The sequence below is a fragment of the Dendrobates tinctorius genome, unplaced genomic scaffold (assembly GCF_039654945.1).
Source record: "Dendrobates tinctorius isolate UK_male_01 unplaced genomic scaffold, ASM3965494v1 ptg000254l, whole genome shotgun sequence".
Lineage (NCBI taxonomy): Eukaryota > Metazoa > Chordata > Amphibia > Anura > Dendrobatidae > Dendrobates > Dendrobates tinctorius.
The window spans coordinates 8,244,139-8,262,497 of NW_027361921.1; the positions used below are offsets into that span (position 1 = coordinate 8,244,139).

The 18,359-nt window shown below is 48.8% G+C and overlaps 1 protein-coding gene across 2 annotated transcripts in view; it reads left to right on the top strand.

The window, feature by feature from the left end:
* WIPI2 (WD repeat domain, phosphoinositide interacting 2) overlaps nt 1-18,359 on the top strand; it is a 205,890-nt gene that overhangs the window by 116,644 nt on the left and 70,887 nt on the right. For both annotated transcript variants that reach the window (XM_073558131.1, XM_073558132.1), the window contains 2 exons: nt 10,402-10,499; nt 10,774-10,866. In XM_073558131.1, the coding sequence (XP_073414232.1) occupies nt 10,402-10,499; nt 10,774-10,866 (191 nt within the window). The remainder of the gene's footprint in view (nt 1-10,401; nt 10,500-10,773; nt 10,867-18,359) is intronic.

Sequence of the window (18,359 nt, forward strand, 5' to 3'; positions counted from 1 at the left end):
GTAAAAATAGTTTTTGAATCACCACATATTGAGAGCTATAATTTTTCCGTATTTTGACCCACCGAGTTATGTGAGGTCTTATTTTTTGCGGGACGAGTTGACGTTTTTATTGGTACCATTTTCGGGCACGTGACATTTTTTGATCGCTTTTTATTCCGATTTTTGGGACGCAGAATGAACAAAAACCAGCGTTTCATGAATTTCTTTTGGGGGGTGCGTTTACACCGTTCCGCGTGCGGTAAAATTGATAAAGCGGTTTTATTCTTCGGGTCAGTACGGTTAGAGCGATACCTCATTTAGGTCTTTTTTTATGTTTTGTCGGTTTTATGCAATGAAAACAATTTTATATAAAAAATAATTATTTTTGCATCGCTTTATTCTGCGAGCTATAACTTTTTTATTTTTTTCGCTGATGACGCTGTGTGGCGGCTCTTTTTTTGCGGGACAAGATGACGTTTTCAGCGGTACCATGGATATTTATATGCATCTTTTTGTTCGCGCGTTATTACACTTTTTGTTTGGCGGTATGATAATAAATCATTATTTTTTGCTTTGTTTTTTATTTTTATTTTTTAAGGGGTTCGCTAAAGGGGTTAACTAATGGGACAGTTTTATAGGGCGGGTCTTTACGGACGCGGCGATACCTAATATGTGTACTTTTATTGTTTTTTTTTTTTTATTTCCAAAAAATGGATTTATTTGGGGGAATATATATTTTTTTTTTCTAATTTATTTGACGATTTTTTTAAATTTATTTTTACACTTTTTTTTAATTTTTTTTTTACTTTATTAAATAGTCCCAGGTGGGACATCACTGTCCTGTGACAGATCCCTGATCTGTCACATCACAGGCACTATTGCAGACTTCCTCATGCCTGCGCTTTGCAGGCACTGAGGAAGCCAGCTTCCTGCAGGCCCCCGTCGCCATCTTGGATTCGGGGGCCTGCAGGAAAGGAGCCCCCGCAGCAGCGCTGCACATTGCACTGCCGTGGGGGGCTTAGGGAAGCACGGAGGGAGCCCCCTCCCTGCCCTTTAACCCCGGTACACCGCGATCATGTTTGATCGCGGTGTGCAAGGGGTTAACGTGTCGGGGGTGGTCCGTGACTGCCCCTGACACATTGTGCCGGGTGTCAGCTGTGATAATCAGCTGACACCCGGCCGCGATCAGCGGCGCTCACCACGTGGGCGCCGCTGATCGCGGTAGACGTACTGTCCCGTCCATGGGCATAGGGGCCCGGGTCCCATGGACGGGATAGTACGTCTGATGTCAGGAAGGGGTTAAGCGGTACCATTTTTATTTACATTCTTTTTAATTGCGTTTTATTGCACTTTTTGTTCAGGTATGATGATAAAGCATTGTTTTCCAGGACATCCACCTGACAGCACCATGGAGGACGTCCTCCTCCTCCTTACAGGGACAGGAAGCACACGAGAGGTTAAAGGTCACGTCCCACCCCCTCTCCCTCAGTGTTTTTCCTGTCCCTGCACAGAGGGACACACAAGAAGCTTACCGGAGGGGCTCAGGGGATCGTACGGCTAGTCCAAGCCTTCCCCTGTCGAGGTCCCGGGGCCGAAACTCTCCTGTGGGGAGTCCCTCTGCCCCAAAGGCCAGGAGCAGGACGACGCTCCTGGAGGGAGCCGTTCCTCCCCATGGGAGGCTCTCGGCTCCAAAAACTCACCGCCACGGCAGGTGATGGTCGGCTCCCCGCAGGCGGCTGGCTGGGCGGGCACCGACGGATGACTGGCGCAGCCGGCGCTGGGAGGCAGGAATTAGGCCTCCGCAGTCCGCCATAGCAGGCGAAGAGGCCGGAGTGGCAGTCCGCCGCAGATGGATGGGGGTTGGCTCCCCACGGCGGCAGGCCGGAGGACCACCGATCGGGGAGGCGACGACTCCAACAGGCCGCCATAGTCGCGCACAGAGCAGGAAGTGGAGGAGGCGGCCTAGCGCGAGAGGCCGCACGTCACATCCGGTGACTTCAGACGACGGCCTTTGAATCCCAGCGCTCGCTACTGAAGCCAGACAGCGCTCGCTACTGAAGCCAGACAGCGCTCGCTACTGAAGCCAGACAGCGCTCGCTACTGAAGCCAGACAGCGCTCGCTACTGAAGCCACACAGCGCTCGCTACTGAAGCCACACAGCGCTCGCTTCTGGGGTCCACAGCGCGCGCTCCTAAGGCACAGAGCGCGCTTCTGAAGATCCAGGGAGCACGCTTCGGAGGTCCATAGCGCCCTGCGGGCCGCGCCAGGATGGAAGGGGTTGCTCCAGCAGGCGGAGGCGTAAGTGCGCATAGCGCAGACCCCCCTCCCCCACCCATTACCCCAACCCAGATCTGAGTAGGTGCCCCTTCTGTATTATTAGGAGAAGGGAGCCCCGGCAGAATCCCCCTCGGGGGTGAAGGACCCGGCAAAAGCCACCTCCAAATCGGTCCGATGCCCAGTATGCAGGGTAAAGCTGCCAGACGCATATAACAAAACCCTATGCGGACCCTGTACCTCAAGGGTCATAGGCGAGGAACAGCCATCCCTCCTAGCCGAAACGAGATCGCTGATAAGGGAGGAAGTTCGAGCCTCTACAACCAGCCTCGCACGGCGTCAGTCCCCTAGCCCAGGGCCGAGTCGCAAACGTCCAAGGTGGGAAGCGGACCCAGAGTCGGAAGAAAGCCCTAGTGAGGAGTCCGAATTCCGGGATTCGGATCAGGAAGAAGAAGGCGAGATCCGGGGGGATAGACAAGATCAGAGCAGGAAATACCTATTCAGACTGGAGGACACGGACGAGTTGGTCCAAGCAGTCAGAAATACTATGCAGATAGAGGAGGTCCCTAAACCACAGTCCAGACAGGACTTAATGTTCGGAGGACTGGTGGCCCGGAGACAGGTAGTGTTCCCTGTAAGTGAACACATCAAAACGATGGTCCAGGAGGAGTGGAAGGAGGCAGAGCGTCGATTGACACTCTCCCGAGACTTTAGAAGCAGACTGCCTTTTGATCCTGAGGAAACCCGGGCATGGGAGGAAATTCCTAAAATAGATGTCCCAGTCGCTAAGGTTACAAAAAAGACGGCTATCCCATTCGAGGACTCATCAGGTCTTCGAGACCCGATGGATAGGAAGGCAGACGTCTTATTAAAAAGAGCATGGGAGACGTCGGCGGCTCTTATTAGGGCCAACATAGCAGCCACCTCAGTGGCCAGGTCTATGTTTTTGTGTATGGGGCAGTTGGAAGAACACCTAACCAACAAGACCCCTAGATCAGACATCCTAGCATCCCTTCCGCTCATAAAATCGTCCACGGCTTTCCTATCAGATACGTCGGCCGAATCGGTAAGGTTTGCAGCCAGAAACAGCTCCCTCTCCAACGCGGCCCGAAGAGCAGTCTGGCTCAAATCCTGGTCGGGGGACAACGCTTCAAAAACTAAGCTATGCGCCATCCCCTTCTCGGGCCTGAGGGTATTCGGGCCAGCCCTAGATAACATTCTAGAGCTGGTGTCCGATAAAAAGAAGGGATTCCCGGAGGAAAAACCCAGACGACCCCAGTCCTTTTGGAGAGGCACCTTTTCTAGGAGACAGACCGAGTTCAGGGGTCAGGCAAGGTCCAGTAGAGGCTCCTATAAGGGCTCCTTCAGCCAGACCGGGAGGGACAGAGGCCCTCCATTCACATCAACCTCTAGATCGAGGAGGCAATGACGCCATAGGTATTGGGGGGAGACTTCGCCACTTCGCAACAAACTGGTCCCGAGTCACCCACAATCAGTGGGTCCTCAGAACCATCGCGGAGGGCTACAATATAGAGCTTTATTCACCTCCCCCCGAAAGATATATTACCCCCACTGTCGTCCTGGAGGACTGCAATGTGGACGGATCTACAGGACATGGTAAAATCAAAAGTCATAGTACCAGTTCCCCCGTCAGAAAGAGGGAAAGGGCACTATTCGTCCCTGTTCTCGATCACAAAACCGTCTGGTGAGGCCCGTACCATCATAAACCTGAAACCACTAAATGCCTGGGTCAAGTACAAGAGATTCCGGATGGAATCGGTCCAATCCGCAACCCTCCTGATAGATCGGGACACCGTCATGTGCACCCTAGACCTAAAGAAGGCCTACTACCAGGTCCCTATCTATCCCTCATCCCAGAGACTGCTAAGGTTTGTGGTCAGTTTACCAGCCCGGACCTGCCACTTCCAGTTCCAATGTCTTCCATTCGGGTTGGCCTCAGCTCCCAGAATCTTTACAAAGCTGGTGGCAGAAGTAGTGGCCTACCTGAGAGATCAGGGTATTGTGATCATACCCTATTTAGACGACTTCCTACTGGTGGCAAGTTCCAGGGAAGCGCTCGTTTGCGACAGAAACCGAGCAACTGCGCCAATGGAGTTCCTTGGATGGGTGATCAATTGGGAGAAGTCGAACCTCAGGCCAGAAACCAGGAAAATATTTCTCGGAGTCCTCCTAGACTCAACCGACAGAATATCCTGGCTACCCGAACAGAAGCAGAGGACTATTCAGACCAGAACCAGAGACCTGTTGAGACGTCAGTGCTCCATAAGGGAGGCAATGGAGGTCCTGGGCCTCATGACGGCCTGCATCCAGTGCGTCCGATGGGCCCAATTCCACTCAAGATCACTGCAGAAAGAGATCCTTGCGAGGTGGGACAGAAGTCAGGCGTCGCTAGACAGACCCCCTAAGGCTGCCAGAACGAGTAAGAGAGTCCCTTCGGTGGTGGACACGGTCCAGAAACCTTCAGGTGGGCGTATTTTGGACAGCCTCTCCATACGTGGTAGTCACCACGGACGCCAGTGTGTGGGGTTGGGGAGCCCACATAGAAGGGAAAATCTTCCAGGGGAGATGGCCAGTAGACATCAAGACCAGATCCTCCAATTTCAGAGAACTCTACGCGGTCTGGGAAGCGCTACGGCGGAACCAGTCGATACTAGAGAATCGTCATGTCCGTATACTATCCGACAATATGACGACAGTGGCATTCCTGAAGCACCAGGGAGGGCCCAGACATCAACCACTACAGGACCTAGCAGGGAAAATATTCGCTTGGGCAGAAAGAACAGTCCGATCAGTGACCGCAGTACACCTAGAGGGTTCCCAGAATGAAGTAGCAGACTACTTGAGCAGACAACGGATCCGCCCGACAGAATGGGAATTGAACGAAGAAATCTTCAACCATCTCTGTTAGCGTTGGGGGGACCCCCAGTATAGATCTTTTTGCAAGCCGAAAGAATTCGAAGGTCCCCAGATTCTATTCCCTGAATCCAACGGACCACCCAGAAGGTGTGGATGCCCTGAGTCAGACTTGGGGAGAATCCCTCTCCTACGCATTCCCGCCACTGGCTCTTATACCGGCAGTGCTCAGGAAAATACGCGAGGACCACGCACGAGTGATGTTGATCGTTCCATACTGGCCGAAGAGAAGCTGGTTTCCCCTTCTAGGAGCCATGGCAGTAGGAAATCCAGTCGAGCTACCCCTGCGGAAGGACATCATCCACCAGGGCCCGATCTACCATCCAAACCCAGCAAGACTTCATCTATCGGCTTGGATCCTGAGAGGGACATCCTGAATACAAAGGGATTGTCGGCCAGGTCATATCCACCCTACTGGCCAGTAGGAAACCGGTGACATCCGCAATCTATAGGAAGATATGGAAAAGATTCTGTCTGGAGGGTGGCAGGTCCGATCTCGTGGCAGGCACCCCTGACCTCCCTAGCATACTAAGTTTTTTGCAGGCAGGTTTTAATAAAGGCCTTAAGCCTAGTACGCTAAAGGTCCAGATTTCAGCCTTAAGCGCCTTCTTCGATTACCAGCTAGCTGCTCATCCCTGGGTAATAAGATTTATAAAAGCCACGCAGCGCCTGCGCCCCACGATTAGGCAGCTCACCCCGCCGTGGGATCTGGGTCTGGTACTCAGGTCCCTCTGTACAGACCACTATGCTCTAGGGGAGAAAATAACCATCTCTGCCCTCACCCGTAAAACGGCCTTCCTAGTAGCCATTACCACGGCCAAAAGAATAGGGGAGATCCAGGCCCTGTCCACTAAGGACCCATATCTACAGATAAGAGAGGATAGTATAATCCTAAGGTTAGACCCGGCATTTACCCCGAAGGTAGCCTCCTCAAAGAATCTAAACCAAGAGGTAGTGTTACCATCGTTCTGCGACAATCCCCGTAATAAAAAAGAACAGCGTCTTCACTCGCTGGATGTGAGGCGCGCAGTGCTAGACTATCTAGAAGCCACCAATAGCTGGCGCATTGACCCAAACTTGTTCATCCTTTTTGGGGGTAAAAATAAGGGGAAGAAAGCCTCTAAGGCGTCTATCGCGCGCTGGATTACCTCAGTAATCTCTGACGCCTACCAAGCCGAAGGTGTTAGCCCGCCAGGGTCCATAAAAGCCCACTCTACGAGGGCGGTATCAGCCTCATGGGCTGAACGGGCGGGGGCCTCGGTTGACCAAATCTGTAGAGCAGCAACCTGGGCCAATCTGAATACATTCTGCAAGCACTACAAGCTTGACGTGTTGGCTGGTCAGCAGACCGCATTCGGGAGAAAAGTTCTCCAGGCGGTAATCCCACCCTGAGGAGGTGCTTTGGTACTCTCCATGGTGCTGTCAGGTGGACGTCCTGGAAAATAGGTATTAGACCTACCGGTAATGATGTTTCCAGGAGTCCATCCTGACAGCACGGGTAGTTCCCTCCCTGTTATGTTATGCTATGTTGTATTATGCTGTAATATGATTGATTCATTAAACTGTTACTAGCATCATCCACCTTGCGGTACTTGTTAAATCACTGAGGGAGAGGGGGTGGGACGTGACCTTTAACCTCTCGTGTGCTTCCTGTCCCTGTAAGGAGGAGGAGGACGTCCTCCATGGTGCTGTCAGGATGGACTCCTGGAAACATCATTACCGGTAGGTCTAATACCTATTTTTTGCCTGATTTTTTTTTACGGTGTTTACTGAACACTAGTGGGACAGTTTTATAGAGCGGGTCTTTACGGACTCGGGGATACCAAATATGTGTACTTTTTATTGTTTATTTTTTATTTATATAAATGAATGTATTGGAAAAATATTTGATACTTTATTTTTTCTTTATTTGGGATTTTGTAAAAATATTTTAACACTTAAATTTTTTTACCTTTTTTACATTATCCCATTTTGGGACATCACTGTATTACATCACTACAGAACATCGGAGCAGCGACTGACAGGCAGGGAAGGAGAGGTGTCTCAGGTTCTTCTCTATGCAGGCACTGCGAAGCCACCTTCCCTGAAGGACCCCGCTGCCGTCTTGGGTCCGGGGGTCTGCATGGAGACCATCAGGACAGCGTGATTGCATTGTCCTGATGGAAGCGCTCAGGGAACTGATTCCCTGCGCGATGCTCATCTATACCGCTGTCACTACTGACAGTGGCTTCAGATGGGCTAAATACCCACGATCGGTGCCAACACCAATTATGTCCGTTGCTGCGGGGTGTCAGCTCTCACACAGAGCTGACACCCACACACAATCGCCGTGGCGCTCACTGTGAGACCGCGCGATCGTGCCGCCGTACATGTACGGCACATGTCGGGAAGGGGTTAAATGTATAAAGGATGTGAAAACTGATACGAGGGTCCTTGATTTGAAGCATATTTTCTATGGGCAAAACAGGGATATTTGGATAAATATTTGGCTTCTATGAGCCCTGACCTAAATCCTATTGAGCATCTTTGGAAAGAGCTGAAACATGCCGTCTGGAAAAGGCAACCTTCAAACGTGAGACAACTGGAGCAGTTTGCTCTTGAGGAGTGGGCCAAAATAAATACCTGTTGAGAGGTGCAGAAGTCTCATTGACAGTTACAGGAATCGTTTGATTGCAGTGATTGCCTCAAAAGATTGTGCAACAAAATATTAAGTTAAGGGTACCATCATTTCTGTCCAGGCCTATTTCATGAGTTTTATTTTTTTTAAATTCCGTGGAAGCATGGTTGAAAAGCAATGTCTGACTTTCATTTGTTAATTTTCATAGATTTTTTATTTATTATTGCTTTTGTCAGATTCCAGTTTTTTCTGTGTCCTTTATGGGTTTGTCTGTCATTAAACGAGAGGAACCTATTATTTTGACCACGTGTGTATTGCCCCCTCAAACATCAATGATAGCTTGAAGTCTTTTGTGGTAGTTGTGGATAAGGTTCTTTATTTTCTCAGATGGTAAAGCTGCCCACTCTTCTTGGCAAAAAGCCTCCAGTTCCTGTAAATTCCTGGGCTGTCTAGCATGAACTGCATGCTTGAGATCTCCCCAGAGTGGGTCAATGATACTGAGATCAGGATACTGAGATGGCCACTCCAGAACCTTCATTTTGTTCTGCTGTAGCCATTGACAGGTCGACTTGGCCTTGTGTTTTGGATTGTTGTCATGTTGGAACGTCCATGTACACCCCATGCACAGCTTCCAGGCTGATGAGTGCAAATTTTCTTCCAGTATTTGCTTATAACATGTTGCATTCATTTTTCCTTCAACTTTGACCAAGTTTCCCGTGCCTTTGTAGCTCACACATCCCCAATACATCAGTGATCCACTTCAGTGCTTTACATTAGGAATGGTGTTCCTTTCATCATAGACCTTGTTGACCTCTCTCCAAATGTATAGTTTATGGCTGTGGCCAGAAAGTTCAATTTTGAGCTCATCACTCCAAATTACCTTGTTCCAGTAGTTTTAAGGCTTGTGTCTGTGCTGTTTTTTGTTGTGTAGGCGAGATACTTTGTGGCATTTGCGCAGTAATGGCTTTCTTCTTTCGACTCAACCATGCAGCCCATTTTTCTTCAATTGCCTCCTTATTGTGCATCTTGGAACAGCCACACCGCTAGTTTTCAGAGAGTCCAGTATTTTAGCTGATGTTATTTGTGAGTTTTTCTTTGCATGCTGAACAATTTTCCTGGCAGTTGTGGATGACACTTTTGTTAGTCTACCTGACCATGGTTTTGTTTTTAAAGAGCACCTGATTTTCCATTTATAAATCACAGTTTGAACGCTGCTGACTGGCATTATCAATTCCTTGGATATCTTTTTATATCCCTTTCCTGTTTTATACAGTTCAACTACCTTTTCCAGTAGATCCGTTGACAATTCTTTAGCTTTCCCCATGACTCACAATCCAGAAAGATCAGTGGCTGGATGAAAGATGCAAGAGTCTGTCTGGATCCCAGAAACTCACACAGCTTTTATGCACACACACTGATTACAAGCAAACAGGTCACAGGTGAGGATGTTACCTTTAGTAGCCATTCAAACCCATTTGTGTCAACTTCTGTGCATGTTATCAGGCCAAAATCACCAGGGTATGTGAACCTTTGATCAGGGTTGTCATTATGATTTAAAAAGAGAAAACACAGTAGTTTGACAATAAAATGGCCTCATCCAACCAATAACCATGAGTGGAGAAAGAGGTTTGGTGTTATCATTCATATTCTCTGAAAAAATAGGCCAAGAAAGCAAAAATTCTGCCGGGTTATGTAGATTTTTGAGCACAACTATAAACTTGTGATTCCATACCGGACTGTCAAATACCAATGTAACTACATAAGCTTGTGATTCCATACTGGAATGTCAAATACCAGTGTTTAACTACAAAAGCTTGTGATTCCATACCAGGATGTCAAATACCAATGTAACTACAGAAACTTGTGATTCCATACCATAATAATTTCTTGAAAATCACTTGGTTTTCAAAAACCACAAACACGTGGGGGAGGATAGGGCAATTTTGTTTTCAGGCCAGATGAGCTGCTTCATTAACAGCAGGGTTTACTAGTCTTATAGTTGGATTCAAATTTCTGGTGTAGCGGTGTCAGTGTGCTGCATGCAGGATGCAGATCATCATTGTGTCACAGGCCCTGGCACTTTTGCTTGGTGCCCTACAACCTATGTTCCAGTGGATTACTGGATCCTGTCCATGAAGCATTTTTAACCTTCAATTAACATATACACTGGGGAAAGCGAGCAGACATTACAGCACGGCATCACAGCTGATTCTTTTTGTGAGGTAAAACATTTTTGTGAGGTAAAACAATATTTTACCTCAAAGAAAGAATCATCTGTGATTCCATGCTGTATTGTCTGTATGCTCTTCTGCTTCCTCCCCTGCCCAGGAGCTATGGTATGATCAGACCATGTTCCTGCATGATCAGACACAGCCATTACACAGTACACAGCAGTGGTACATTTATAAGATTATCTCAGTATAGGAACATTTTATTTAAACACATCCAATTATGGAAATTATTATTTATTCCAAAATCTATTGATTAAAATGAACTTTGTGGGAAAACCCCTTTAAAGAATGTTGTATTAAAGTATGTACTAAGTCTAGTACTTTGCTGTACCTATTAGTCTCAAAGTTACTTTTGTGTATTTTAAGGCCTCTGCGCTCTATCAATTAACGGAGACAATTGCTACTTGGCGTATCCAGGAAGTGCCACCATTGGAGAAGTCCAGGTCTTTGACACTGTTAACTTGGTGAGTGATGGGTTTGTTAAACATTAACCTTTTCCAACATTCAGGTATCATTTTACGTCAGTGCATTGTCACACGACACGTGGGCATGCAGTAATGTCCAGTGGGTGGTCCGGACCCCTGGAGCTGTTCCCATACCATCCTCAACAGGTGCCAACTGTGATTTATAGCAGTCATCCCCTGTAATATATTGTGAAAATGTGCACAGTACCAAAAAATTAAACCACTTAAAAAAATGAAGTTAAATAAAAATGTTTCCGCTATTTATACTTTACAGAGAGCAGCTAATATGATCCCTGCCCATAATAGCCCTCTGGCAGCGTTGGCTTTTGATGCAAGTGGCACAAAACTAGCAACAGCTTCAGAAAAGGTAAAGTTCTTGTTTTGTATAAAGCTTATTTGTGTGAACCTGTAAACTGCTATTTAAGTAGGAATAGCGGCCTCAATAAAGCTCTGTTCACACCACATTAGTGTTTTTACATATCTCCAGCAAAAGGCTGCAGTAGATGTCACTACATAGATATACAATGGTAAAAGCCTTCTATCACCTCCTATCAGAGCTGTGTAGTCGGTAAGCCAAACCTTCGACTCCGACTCCTCAATTTCCCTGACTCCGACTGCTCATACTTGGCTCATGCTTAAGTTTAAGTGATAAATTTACTGTAGTAAAATGGTAACATCAGACTTTTAATCATTATTATGATACAGTAATCAAGCCATTTAGATAGAACATAAAATATATTTATTGAAATAATACAACTTTAGAACAAAAAGCTTTTGCATATTTACAATTTATTATACACTTTGCAGTAAGTGGAAAAAAAACATTTTCAACAAAACCGTACTGAATAACATTTGTGCAGTCTATGAATTTTTACTGAGAAATAGTATCGCCGCAATCAGATCCTCCTTCATAGATGACCTCAAATATGATCTACAGTAATTATTTAAAGGCTAGAGAACAACATCTCTAACAATTTCAGGGTATAAAGGAATTGCCTCATGCACAGTCAGTTTTGATGAAGGATTGAACTCTTCTACTTCTTTGAGAACAAGTGAAAAGTTTTGCTGAAATATGGTCAATCTGTTTTCTATGGGAATGGAATCTTTTTCCCTACAGCAACACTTTGCCTTGCTCCAATACTTTTTGAAATCAAACTCCTCATCTGATGAGGATGAAGAAACGGCATCATTTGTTTTCATCTGGGTCACTTATACACTGACACACAAAATGTCTTTTATCTTGCTTGAGTCACTGTGAAATGCTCAAATGCAGCTGACTTCATAAGATGCTTGTTAGAAGTTTTGTAATTATGTAAATTCGCACTAAAAATCATTCTGGTATATTGAAATTCTTGCAACAATAGGGAATGATGCACTGTATAATTTAGGATAGAAATAAAACTCTTTGCATAAATCACTGGGACAGATGATAAGTATAAAGTTTGCTAAATATGTTGTTAGCTTTACTCTGAACTTTCAATGTCAGGCTTGTCTCAGGGTACAGCTGACTAAATGCTTCACATCATATTTCTTCACAGTCTATGAAGAGGGGAGGAGGGAGGGAGCATGTTTGTGCTGAATCACGTTCCAGAACACACACAAATATATGTCCTCATTGATCCTGTTGCTGTATATCCAAATTTGAGATGTTACAAAACAGTTTATGTATATGTCATAAGAGCAGCTAATTTCTCCAAACATGAGCGAAGAGGAAAAAAATACTAAAACATCAAGCATACAGAGACAACATATACCGGACTATTGATTTATGCGGAGTTTGTTGAGAGTTTAGATATGCTTTAAGAAGCACTCAAGCCCCGGTTACACATAACGATATCCCAGCGATCCCACCAATGATCCGACATGGATGGGATCGCTGGGACATCGTTAGGCTGATCGCTGGTGAGCTGTCACATAGACAGCTCCAGCGATCAGAACCAGCGAGCAAGCTGGTTCCTAATGTAAACATCGGGTATCCAGGATATTTACATTAGAAACCAGCGTCGCTGATCGCTGTTCTCTCGCTGCCACACGCAGCGATGCGTGCTGGCCAGCGGGAGACCAGCGATCAAAAAATGGCCCAGGTCGATCGAGCACGACCAGCGATACCTGGCAGGGGGGCCGGTCGCTGATTCCCGTCAGACACAGCGATCTCGCTGACGAGATCGCTGTGGCGACACAAAATCAGCGATCTCACTAGCGAGATCGCTGTGTGCGACGGGGCCTTTACCTTAATCCTGCTTACCTGTTCACTCCAGAAGTTCTGAGATTAATGCAGCCATTCCTTTCTTGTGTGTTTTGTTATTTTTTTCCCTTATCTGTAGAGAAGGAGCTTCACTACTTAGCATTAACATAAACTGCAGCACATATCACAGCTAAAAGTCTAGACCTTAGATCAGGAATAGGACAGACATTTATTGGACATTTCATAACTTTCCCAAATTCTTATGAAAAAAAATTCCCAACAAACTGCATTGGACTACTGTACCCAATTTATTATGTATTTTCGGAGTCGATCCATTTTATACCGGCTCCGACTCCACAGCCCTGCCTCCCATGTCACAAAAATGTATACTCTTACAATGTATACAGAGGGGAAAAGAAGTATTTCATGCACTGCCGATTTTCAAGTGTAATTTGATTTTCTGGATTTTTTTTAGATTCTTTCTCTTACAGTTGAAGTGTACTTACGATAAAAATTACAGCCCTCTCCATTCTTTGCAGGTGGGAAAACTTTCAAAATCGGCAGTGTATCAAATGCTTATTTTCCAGGATGTCCCCCTGACAGCACCATGGAGGACGTCCTCCTCCTCCTTACAGGGACAGGAAAGCACACGAGAGGTTAAAAGGCCCCGCCCCACCCCTTTTCCCTCAGTGTCTTTCCTGTCTCTGCATGGAGGGACATACGAGAGGAAGATCAACTTACCGGAGGGCGCAGGGGGATCGGGCGGCCAGTCCAAACCTTCCCCCTGCCGGGATGCCCAGGGCCGACACTTCCCAGTGGGGAGTCCCTCTGCCCCAAAGACAGGAGCAGGACGTCGCTCCAGGAGGGAGCCGCTCCTCCCGGTGGGAGGCTCTCGTCTCCACGCTGTACTGCAGTGGCAGCCGAGTCCCTGCAGGCGGTGCGGGCGCCGGCTTCACAGGTCAGGAAGCCGGATCCCCGCAGGCAGTGGTGCGGACGCCGCCATTACAGAACGCCCGGGGTGCGTCAGATCCGGGCAGGAAGCGGAAGCTGCAGGCGTGGTCTCGGCTATCGCGGGAGGACCTGTGGCGCAGCGGTGACGTCATGCGCTGACTTTGAATCAGCGCGCCAGCAGCCTGGGCACGTCAGCAGCTCACCGCACGCCAGCAGGCTCAGCGCACGCCAGCAGCTCACCGCACACCAGAAGGCTCAGCGCACGCCAGCAGCTCACCGCAGGCCAGCAGGCTCAGCACACGCCTGCAGCAGCTTTGGTGGTTATGGACCCAGAGGCACTAGCCGACAGAGGGGTAAGTGCGCTTGGCGCAATCCACCCCCCACACCGCCTTCCCCGCAGCCCAGGACGATTAACCCGACTATCCCTATTCTGTATCATACAGGAGAAGGGTACCCCAGGCCCCCGACAGAGGCTAAAGATCCGGCCAAGGCCACATCTAAATCTGTCAGATGCCCGGTCTGCAGGGTAAAGCTGCCAGACACCCACATCAAAACTCTCTGCGGACCCTGCACTTCAAGGGTTGTAAAAGACGAGCAACCGTCCTTCCTTGCCGAGATGCGATCCCTGATTTGGGTGGAAGTACAGGCCTCCAGATCCAGCCTCTCATGGCCACAGTCCCCCAGTCCGGGGCCAGGCCGGAAGCGGCCGAGGTGGGAGATGGAGCTAGCCTCGGAAACAAGCTCGTCTGAAGGGTCAGACCTCCAGGACTCGGATCCCGAGGAAGAGGGAGAGATCCCGACCGACAGGCAGGACCAAGGCAGGAAATACCTGTTTAGACTAGAGGACACTGATGACTTGGTGCAGGCGGTAAGGAACACCATGCAAATTGAAGAAGTTCCTAAACCGCAGTCCCGACAGGACCTGATTTTTGGGGGTCTGGTTGCTCGGAGACAGACTGTGTTTCCTGTAAGTGAGCACATTAAGACAATGGTCCTAGAAGAGTGGAAGGAGGCAGAACGTCGACTCGTGCTGTCCCGGGACTTTAAGAGCCGACTGCCTTTTGACCCAGAGGAAACTCGATTGTGGGAGGAAATTCCTAAGATCGATGTTCCTGTAGCTAAGGTTACCAAAAAGACCGCCATCCCCTTCGAGGACTCGTCAAGTCTCCGAGACCCAATGGACAGGAAGGCGGATGTCCTGTTAAAGAGAACATGGAAACGGCGGCTGCCCTCACTAGGGTTAACATAGCAGCCACCTCGGTGGCCAGGTCCATGTTCCTATGGGTGGGGCAGTTGGAATAGCACTTAACCAACAAGACCCCTAGATCCGAGATCCTAGCTTCCCTCCCCCTGAAGAAATCAGCCACGGCTTTTCTTTCAGATACGTCGGCCGAATCAGTAAGATTCGCAGCCAGAAACAGCTCCCTTTCCAATGCCGCTAGGCGAGCAGTTTGGCTAAAGTCCTGGTGGGGGATAATGCTTCAAAGGCAAAGCTTTGCTCCATCCCCTTTTCAGGCTCAAGGGTGTTCGGACCAGCTCTAGATAGCATCTTAGAGCAGGTGTCTTGACAAAAGCAAAGGGTTTCCAGAGGAAAAACCCAAGCGTCCCCAGTCCTTTTGGAGGGGGCCCTTTTTCCGGAGACAGATCGACTTTAGGAGCCAGGGTAGATCCAATCGAAACTCCTATAGAAACGTTCAGAGCCAAGGGGGGAGAAGCAAAGCCACTCTTTTTGCATCAGCCTCCAGGTCCAGAAGGCAATGATGCCATAGGCATCGGGGGAAGACTGCGACACTTCGCAGAGAGGTGGGGCCAGGTAACTCACAACCAGTGGGTCCTCAGAACTATCGCAGAAGGTTACAGCATAGAATGTTGTTCCTCTCCCCCCGACAGATACATTGCCCCCACCGTAGTCCCGGAAGGCTCTGCCATGTGGGCAGACCTACAGAACATGCTCAGGTCAAAGGTCATAGTGCCAGTTCCGCAGTCGGAGAGGGGAAAGGGTCACTACTCCTCCCTGTTCTCCATTACAAAACCATCCGGCGAGGCCAGAACTATCATAAACTTGAAACCTCTAAACGCCTGGGTGGTATACAAGAGGTTTAGGATGGAATCAATACATTCGGCAATTCATCTTATAGACAGGAATGCCGTTATGTGTACCCTCGACCTGAAGAGTGCGTATTATCAGTTCCCCATCCATCCCTCATCTCGGACCATAAGATTTGCAATCAGACTACCGGCCCGGACCTGCCATTTCCAGTTCCAATGCCTTCCATTCGGGCTGGCTTCAGCCCCCCGAATATTCACAAAGCTGGTAACAGAGGTAGTGGCCTACCTGAGAAGCCAGGGGGTCACTATAATACCATACCTAGACGATTTTCTCCTAGTCGCAAGATCAGAAGAGAGTCTCATTCAGGACAGGAGCCGAACGATCAGAACATTGGAGTATCTCGGCTGGCTTATCAACGATCAGAAGTCGGACCTAAAGCCAGAAAGCAGGAAAATCTTCCTGGGAGTCCTTCGAGACTCAAGAAGCAGAGTATCCCTGCTACCAGAAAAGAAGCAGCGGATCATTCAGGACAGAGCCAAGAGCCTCCTAAAACATCGCTCCTCCATAAGAGGGGCAATGGAGGTCCTGGGCCTGATGACGGCCCAGTTCCATTCGAGGCCCCTGCAAAAAGAAATCATCACGAGATGGGACAGACGTCAGGATTCAGTAGACGGGCCATATCATTGCCAGATCTGGTAAAAAGATCTCTACGGTGGTGGATACAGCCCAGAAACTTACAGGTGGGCGTGCTATGGACAACCTTGCCTTACGTGGTAATCCCTACAGACGCCAGTACGTGGGGATGGGGAGCCCATGTAGAAGGAAGAATTTTCCAGGGAAGATGGCCAGTCAGCATCAGAAACAGATCCTCCAACTTCAGGGAGCTCTATGCGGTCTGGGAAGCCCTGCGTCACAATCGGTCGGTAGTGAGAAATCGACACGTCCGAATACTGTCCGACAACACAACGGCAGTCTCGTTCCTGAAGCACCAGGGAGGCCCGAGACATCGACCGCTCCAGGCACTAGCAGAACGAATATTCGCTTGGGCAGAAGAGGTTGTCTTCTCAGTAACGGCAATCCACCTGGAGGGTTCTCAGAATGTAGTGGCAGACTACCTAAGCAGACAGCAGGTGTGCCCGACAGAGTGGGAACTAAACGGAGAGATCTTTCGTCAACTATGTCAGCGTTGGGGGACCCCCAGTGTAGACCTGTTCGCAAACCGGAAGAACTCAAAGGTTGCCAGATTCTACTCCCTGAACCCGGCGGACCACCCGGATGGAGTGGATGCCCTGAGCAAGGCCTGGAAGGAACCTCTCCTGTACGCACTCCCACCACTGGCGCTTATACCGGCGGTACTCAGGAAGATCCGCGAGGACCGCGCAACGGTGATGATGATAGTGCCATACTGGCCAAGGAGGAGTTGGTTTCCGCTGCTAGGGGCCATGGCAGTAGGAAACCCAGTCGAGCTACCCCTGAAGGAGGACATCATCCACCAGGGCCCGATCCGCCACACAGATCCAGCAAGACTACACCTCTCGGCATGGATCCTGAAAGGAACATCTTGAGAGCAAAGGGCTTATCCGATCAGGTCATATCCACTCTACTGGCCAGCAGGAAGCCGGTAACATCCGCAATCTACCGGAAGAGATACCGCCTGGAAGGTGGCAGGTCCGACCTCCTGGCAGGTACCCCCGACCTCCCTAGTGTTCTAGACTTTCTACAGTCGGGGTATAATAAGGGCCTTTAACCAAGCACGTTAAAAGTCCAGATTTCGGCCTTGAGCTCCTTCTTTGACTACCCTTTAGCTTCCCATCCTTGGGTGGTAAGATTCATAAAGGCCACGCAGCGTCTTCGCCCCACAATTAGACAGCTCACCCAGCCATGGGACCTCGGCCTGGTACTCAGATCCTTATGTAGGGACCGCTACATCCCTAGTGAAAGGATGACCATTTCAACTCTCACTCGGAAGACGGCTTTCCTTGTAGCCATCACCACAGCCAAAAGAATAGGAGAGATCCAGGCCCTGTCCACCAAAGATCCATATCTCCAGATCAGAGAAGATCATATAATCTTAAGATTAGATCCGGCGTTTATCCCCAAGGTAGCCTCTTACCAGAATATAAATCAGGAGATAGTGTTACCATCCTTCTGCAGCAATCCCCGCAATGGGAAGGAACAGCGTCTCCACTCTCTAGACGTAAGACAGGCAGTTATAAGCTATCTAGAGGCCACTAATGACTGGCGTATTGACCCAAACCTGTTCATCCTCTTTGGGGGTAGAAATAAGGGGATAAAAGCCTCTAAGGCGTCCATCGCAAGATGGATCACCTCGGTAATTTCGGACGCCTACCAGTCGGAAGTCGCCAGCCCTCCAGATTCCTTAAGGGCTCTCTCTACCAGGGCAGTTTCGGCCTCCTGGGCTGAGCACGCAGGCGCCTCAGTCGAGCAGATTTGTAGAGCGGCAACCTGGGCCAGCCTTAATACGTTTTGAAGACACTACAAGCTTGATGTGCTATGAGGCCAACATACTGCATTCGGGAGAAAGGTTCTCCCACCCTGAGGAGGTGCTTTGGTACTCTCCTTGGTGCTGTCAGGGGACGTCCTGGAAAATAGGTATTCGACCTACCGGTAATGATGTTTCCAGGAGTCCATTCTGACAGCACGGGTAGTTCCC